The sequence below is a fragment of the Buceros rhinoceros genome, unplaced genomic scaffold (genome assembly GCF_000710305.1).
Source record: "Buceros rhinoceros silvestris isolate BGI_N320 unplaced genomic scaffold, ASM71030v1 scaffold7051, whole genome shotgun sequence".
NCBI lineage: Eukaryota > Metazoa > Chordata > Aves > Bucerotiformes > Bucerotidae > Buceros > Buceros rhinoceros.
The window spans coordinates 73,316-80,798 of NW_010393608.1; the positions used below are offsets into that span (position 1 = coordinate 73,316).

The 7,483-nt window shown below is 49.6% G+C and overlaps 2 protein-coding genes across 3 annotated transcripts in view; one reads left to right on the forward strand and one right to left on the reverse strand.

Moving 5' to 3' along the window:
- PTX3 (pentraxin 3, long) overlaps positions 1-1,373 on the forward strand; it is a 4,587-nt gene extending 3,214 nt beyond the window's left edge. The window contains exon 3 of the mRNA XM_010144907.1: positions 760-1,373. Within this exon, the coding sequence (XP_010143209.1) occupies positions 760-1,373 (614 nt within the window). The remainder of the gene's footprint in view (positions 1-759) is intronic.
- VEPH1 (ventricular zone expressed PH domain-containing 1) overlaps positions 1-7,483 on the reverse strand; it is a 65,037-nt gene that overhangs the window by 53,610 nt on the left and 3,944 nt on the right. For both annotated transcript variants that reach the window (XM_010144909.1, XM_010144908.1), the window contains exon 3: positions 5,424-5,598. In XM_010144909.1, the coding sequence (XP_010143211.1) occupies positions 5,424-5,598 (175 nt within the window). The remainder of the gene's footprint in view (positions 1-5,423; positions 5,599-7,483) is intronic.

The following is a 7,483-nucleotide window of genomic DNA, read 5'->3' on the forward strand; positions in this document are numbered from 1 at the left end:
CCCAGCCGCAGCAGCCGCCTCATGCTGCTGTCCCAGGAATGGCCCGGTACCGAAACCTGCCATTCAATCCATCACTGAAACCATCCCCTGGCTCTTTTCATCGCAACACACTGAAAAGGAACATAGAGGCTAAAACAAGACTTAAATGAAAGAGAGAGAGAGGACTACCCCATCCCTGGCACCATCCCAGGTCAGTTGGCCCTTGGGGCTCTGAGCCCCTGCTCTGGGTGCAAATGTCCCTGTTCCCTGCAGGGGGTTGGACTGGAGGAGCTTTGAAGGTCCCTTCAGCCCAAACCATCCTGTGATTGTACCCAACATAATTACCTGGTGTGGAGCGCTAGCTCTCCAGGTGACCCAGGAAAGGGAAGCTGATCCAGGAGGCGCATCAGAGAAGGCACTTGCCCCACACAGGCCCTCGGGAGAGCCCAGCTTCCCGGGGCAAGCACCAGGGCAGACAGGCAGCATTAACCCAGAGAGCACTTGGCATAGCGCAGGGCTGTGCAATAAAATTTGTATTGAGGGAAGAGCCAAGCCTTGTTCCTGCAGCCTGATTAGCCCTAGACCCGCTGCCACAGTGCTCGGCAAAGTCACCCACCAGATCCAACAGCTTCCACAGGGTGCCCTACATCACTCTGAGCTCTCAGTTCCATTTGAGAAGCCCAGGAGCGAGCATACTCAAACGTGCCTGTACAGATATGTACTGTGCACAGACAAACAGACTGGTTTGTATTTTCCTAACCATCTTCCTCACTTTTTCAGGGTGCGAAACAGCAATTCTATTTCCCATGCGTTCGAAAAAGATATTTGGGAGCGTTCACCCAGCAGCTGGAATGGCCCTTCACTCCTTTACTGCTTGCGTCTGGATCAAGGTGACCGAGGCTTTGGACAAAACCATTGTCTTCTCCTACGGAACCAAGTTCAATCCATATGAAATCCAGCTTTATCTCAGCCGGGAGACTGCAGTGCTCGTGGTTGGTGGGGATCAGCACAAGCTAGCTGCCAAAAACGCAGTTGTTCCTGGGAGGTGGGTCCACCTCTGCGGCACCTGGAGCTCACAGAATGGATCCACATCCCTGTGGGTGAAGGGAGAGCTTGCAGCCTCCACCGCAGACATTGCTGATGCTCACACTGTGCCGGATGGGGGGATTTTGCAGATCGGTCAGGAAAAGAATGGCTGCTGTGTGGGAGGCGGATTTGATGAAACTTTGGCCTTCTCTGGAAAATTAACTGGCTTTAACATGTGGGACAGAGTGCTCAGCGCTGAAGAGATCGCAGCACAGGGTGGGGAAGACGCGTGCCGCATCAGGGGCAATGTCGTCGGGTGGGGAGTCACGGAAGTTCTGCCCTACGGAGGAGCCCAGTACGTTTCTTAGATTCTGGCAAGGCAGTTTCTGAAGCAGAGAACGTGTTCCGTGAAGAGCTGAGTGCCAACATGTACAAGTAAACAGAGCCACAGGAGCCCTGGGTCTCTCCAATTCCCACGAAAGATCAGCGTGGTGAGTTTACAGACCAGAGCGCTGCGGAGTCGGGATTTGATCTCTGCCTGCTGTTACACAAGACACTGAAGAAAAACCCCAACACGCCAAGGCATGACGTTGGAAGAGCTGCTCCTGAGGCCAGGCGACAGCTGTCCCTCCAACGCAGCCTCTTCCGCCGCCGCTGCAGACATCTGGGAGCCAAGCGGTGCCGTCCCTGCTGAAGCAAACACGGCGGGCAGGCGGCTGACCTGTCTCTGCAGAGCAGGTGTGAGGCTGTGCCTCTTCCAGGCTCCTCCGGGCATCGGGTTTTACAGCGCTAATGTGAATTGTACAGAGGAACCAACATAAGCCAAGAAACGCGTTGTTTAGTAATGGTTGATAGCAATTGGTAGACTATAACAGAACTAGCTCCTTGCTTAAAGCATTATTTATGCCAGGGATTGACCTAATGTATAACAGGGCTGTTCCCCATCATAATCGGATGTTACGCTTGGAGAAAAAGCAGCTGTATTATATTGTAAATTGACTTGGTAATAATTTTAATTGAAATTATTTTTGTAAAGTTGTTCTGTAAATAAAGATACTTTACTACACTAAAACTTCCCACACTTCATGAACAAACTTTGAAAGTGAACACCACTTGGGGATTTTTTCATGTTCTGAACACGTGGTTTTAGCTGCCAATAGAAAAAGAACATAAATACCAACATCTCATAGAGAGAGACCCTCAGAGGGCTGAAATCCAAGCGGCAGCCAGAGGGAGCGTTAAAGACCCATCCTGACCACCATCCTGCTGGTGAACAATGCCATGGGCAAGCACCTGCCACCCCAGGAATCCCCCCCGACAGCCCATCGAAGAGATGCTTTGGTGTACTGACGCGTGCACCGGCCCTTGGGCTGTGCTAGCACAGTGCTTTGAGACTGGAGGCAGGGTCGGTTCTGAGATATCCCCGAATAAAAATCCGTCAGTCCCCCAGGTGTGATGCTGGCCATCTGAGCAGGACGTTCGGGTTTAGATCATCCAGAGGAACCAGCTTGTTTGACACTAACGGGAGGTTTGTACAAGGCAGAACTGATGACTTTTCATGGCAGTGGCTTTCTTCCCTCACGTTCACACGTGTATCCAAACGGCAGTGAAAGCGCAGGGCTGGTTCCAGCGCGCATGGAGCAGGTGCAGAGCCAAGGCACTGGTGCTGGTTTGGGTGTAGAAAACGGTGCAGATGTAGGTAGTGAGGAGCCATTACTCAATGGGCACGTCACCATTTGTGACGAGAACAATTAATCACCACCTGCTGAAGCCTCTGAGTGAGTTAGAGGAGGACGTCTTACTCGAAGCAATTTCTGTTTCCCCTGGAAGCAGCCCACCCTGCTGCTTTACTCACACCTTTCTCTTTTTCCAGAGCGGGTTCTTAGGATGTTTGTAGAGAGTTTTGTGACGTGCTGCTGCTGTGCTTACCCCCGAATGACGCAGCTCCCAGATCCTTCCTCCCACGGTGCAAAAGTAGCAAGAAAAAGCAACAAGGTCATTTCCACATGGTTATGGCATTCAAGGGGGCTGTGATTTACACCTAAAGCTATATGACCTGCTCCAAAGTTTTGTTTATTTAAGGTAAAAATAACTGTTGCGATTGCTGGAGTTTCTCCTGTTACCCTGCAATAAAAGTGATCAAAATTATAAATGCTTAGACAAAAATCCCTTACTAAGTATCTGCAAAGCAGCTGAGCTCCCAGCGATGAAAGATCACCTCTGCTCATCCGCTGTCAGCCAGGAAACACACTCTCAGAGTTACGAAAAACACTTGAGGTCCCAACATTGTGCAAAACCAAATATCTGTGAAACACAGCAGAAAAAGCCAAACCCTCAGAAAGATTATGCTAAGTGTCTCCTGGCTGCTCATCGCTCCGTACCTCATACCTGAAATGCCTTGTCTCGAAAGTAGCCTTGCCCACCTCTGTGCTGGTTTGGCAGGTGACCAAATGCAGAGCCAGCGCTTTCATTCTCACTGTCTCAGCTGGAAAACCCTCCTCTTCCCAGCTGCTTTGCTCTTCCTTTATCACCTCTGAGGACTAGCAAAGCTTCCCCAGCACAGCCCCGTCCTCTCCTGCTCAGCACAGGTCACTTCCATCAGGATGCTTCTCTCTTTCCTTCACAGCTTAAACTTTATTTTTCTTTTTACTCTGCCTGCTCAGAAAACACCAAGTAAATAGTATTTTGGGGGAGTTTGGGCTCCAAATACGGAAGAAGCCACTGCAACCTGCTCTCGCACTGCAAATGTAGAAACAAAGGAGCAAGCCCAAGAAAACACTTGCCTGGAGCACACTGCTGAGCCCAGTTCTGGCTCAGAGAAGCCTCCACTGAATGCCACATCCACATCCCCTGCCCCAGCTCCTCTGGAAGGTGGAGCAGCCGTGGGACTCTCAGACTTTGGCAACAGCTGCTGGGTAGTTTTGCTGCTGTCCCCTGGAAATGAGACTAAACCTGCCTGATCTCTCCTGCTGATGGAAGGTGTTGGTGGCACCGTGGGCACGTACAGACACTTGCGTGTTTAGAAGCTGAGTCCACACTATCTGGAACAGAGTAGTTAAACGCTCTAGTTAAAAAAGGGCTCTTTAGAAAATCAGATAAGAAATTGACTGTGCAGCCACACAGCTGCACCCAGTAATAAAGAAAACCAGTTAGCTCCGAACACTGGAGGCGACGGGCCAAACCTGCCGTCAGTCTCGGTGGTGCCGTCAGGCTGAGCTCTGCCTGAGCAGCTCCAGAACAGGCCCTTTGGCTCCACACTGCTTTGCAAGTTCTCCCCAAGCAGCTTATTCTCTTGCTTCACCTCTCAACCACTTCATCTCCCGGCGCAGTTCTCAGCCTGCTGCAAACCAGCCTTCTGCCCCAGATGCCAGTTACCCACCAGCCGTTAAGGCACTAGGCAAAGCCAAGCACTTCACCTGCTCCAGGCTGCAGTTTCCAAACCTGATGTCCACAGCATCATCTGCTGGTAGAATAACGGAACCACACAAACCCGAGGAGACCCAGGCATGAGGAACCCTTCAGCGGCGGGAGTGTACCACCCAGCTCATACGTATTTACCATGTGTATCACACACTTGTCCTTAAAGCCGACAGAAACATGCAAACTCTCACCATTACCTCTTATGGACATTCCTCCACCCACCTGAGCTATCCCTCCATGATATACTGCATTTAGATTTGTTAATAAATACAGAATGCACACGTTTAATTTGAGGGCTGAACATCTACCTGACAGTGTTCTTGGACCGATTAGACAGTTATTTCTCCTCATTGTTATTAGCTCTACTTGCAGTGCAACGAACTGAGATTTTACTCCTGCAGTAGCACCGTACTGCAACAAATAGCCTGAACTTTACTACTTCACCTACACTGGACTTCCTTTTGTAGAAGTACGAATGTTTGGGGCTTTTGAAACCACACAAGTTGCTAAACTCTGTACCTTTCACAATATTCTGTGTAAAGCTAATAACGCAGGCCAAACTCAAGGACCGCTACAAACCCTTTTTATCTTACACCTGATGTTTTGCCTCAGAAAGGGATTAATCCCCTCCCCATCGATATCCTGGAGTCCTGCCAGGGACACTAATAGAAGGGTGAGAACCCGGGGACTCGTGTCTCACGATGTGAGGTCCCTTAGTGTGGTGCACTAACCAGCAGACGCATTTCCTGCCCCTTGGGTCATCCGATCCACAACGAAACTTCCGCAGTCAGCAAGGTCCAGCAAGCTCCTTGCAAGGTCTTGATACACTCTGCTGTCAGACCATGCCCAACATCTTTTATCACACGTTTCTAGAGACGGCCACGACCACACCTCAGAGATGGCTTCACGCGTAACGTGTTTGTACACATCCTAACACAGCCGAACACACCGGGAGATGGGCACGCTACAGGGCTGAACCCAACGCAGCACGTTCATACCTTGCAGGACGCTCTGGACAATGGTGTCTGTGTGAGCTGCCAGCAGATCTGCCTCAGCGATGGCAGCCAAGGACAGGTAACTTGACATGTTCCTGCACAGCTCCTTATTGCCCCGCTGCAGGAACTTCACTGCCACGGGCACAGCCAAGGCCATCACCGGAGGTCGGTTGTAGTTCTGTAAACACATGAAAAAGCACTGAAAAATAAGCAGCTGGAAAAAGTGACTAAAATAAAGTCTCATGCTGATCAGAGCAGAAAAACAAAAATCAAAACAACAGGGGGAAGAAAAGCAAAAACGTATCAAGGAAGGTTATGTTTTAGTAACACCACTGCAGGCAGACTTCAAAGGAAGAGCGAGCAAAGAAATTCAACACTGCTGCCCCAGGAAATCATAAAAACACACCTATTTTTGTCTTCTGCAAGAGGAGAAATATGATACAAAGTGCACCAGTTAAATGTTTACTGCTCTAACATCTCTAGCAAGACATTTGGTGCTTGGTGCTCAGAGAGAACAGCAGAAGCTGCACCCATCATCCTCACAGAGGAGCTAGTTCTCATCCCAAAGCGCAGGAAAGGCCTCGGAGCAGGCAGTCGCTCTGCTGCCTGGTAAATATTGCTCCCTGCAGCAAGAGGGGCATCGCTGCCTTTCGTCCCCGCACCACAGTGACCAGCCCCACGCCGATGGCACGGTCCAGGCTCGGGGAAGCAATTCCACGCATAGACAGATCACTCCCAGATCAAGTCTCCTCCCCCATCTAAACTGAAGGGTGTTACTACTCCAAGTTTTAGGCTGTCTCTGAGCGGCAGAGACCCCGAAGGGGTGAAGAAAGGAGGGACTCCCCTGCTCCCAGAACCAAGCCACTGGGACTAAACCAAAGGCAAACTGGTCAAATGAGGAAAAAAAGCACACCTTAGCAAGGGTACTGGGAAGCTTGCTCACAGGTGACAGCTTTAGTATTGATCATAAGCTTTCCTGCAATAGTTAATATTCCCTTTCTTAAACTCTTTAAACTTTTTTAAAGTGAGTTCAGCCTGTTTCCCTGAACACAGACAACTGGAATTTTTCAGGATGACATGCACTCCTGCTCTCAGAATGGCACCACCTTCGGCAATCCCAGGCACATACACTCAGGATTTGACATTAAGGTCAGAAAAGGTTTTCTGCAACTACTCGTGTCTGTGAAATTGTGTGCACAGACTATACACGTCTACTGCCCATTACGGTCCCGTACGGAACCGCCCTCAAAACTAGTAGGATGTGTTTACGTGTAACTGGGGACCTACGCTCTCTCTGGAGCCTCCTTAATCAGCACTCTCCTCTCCACTCCACTCAGTTTCAAACATCTCTTTGAAACTGCAGCACATCATTGTTTTTGAAAATAATCCTGCAATATGATTATATATAATTAGCATCTGAAATCACAGGCAGCCACTGGAAGCCAGATGTTTCAGAAAGCAATGAAATAGTGCAAAGAGACGCAGTCCAGACTGAACACATGCTCATCCTGGAGCAGCGCTGAAAAACAACCAATTTAGGCTTGAGAAACCCCAAATCTGATACTCCTACACCCTGCCACATCACCTCTTCGGCCAGCTCTGCCTTTGCCACCAGCCTCATGGAGAGCAGGACTGGCCCTGTTCAAGGCTGCATCGTGCTACTCAAACAACACAAGCAACAAGTTTATGGAGCTGTGAGGATTTTCCCTTGCCGAGCAGTGGAGCACTGAGCTGCTCCAGGACAGCCCCTTTCTGCCGGCCCCGAGGAAGAGGAGGCTGCAGCAAATCCTCGGTGTTGAGATAGCGCATGGTGGCAACTAGCATTAAAGACCATGTCTTTAATAAGAAAAGCTCTTAAAGTGAATTGAGCTTTATGCAGCAGCATGATTAAATCAACATAATGCCTCATTATATTCGGCTGAGAGGCACTACAGAGTAGGAACCAAATTCTGCCTTCAAGTTATACTCTAGGACTCCAGGCAGAAAGAACAGGAAATAAGGCTTAGCCCTCTGACTAGATTTAAAAGATCTAAGAAAATTCCAAAGGACAATCTTTTTTCCCT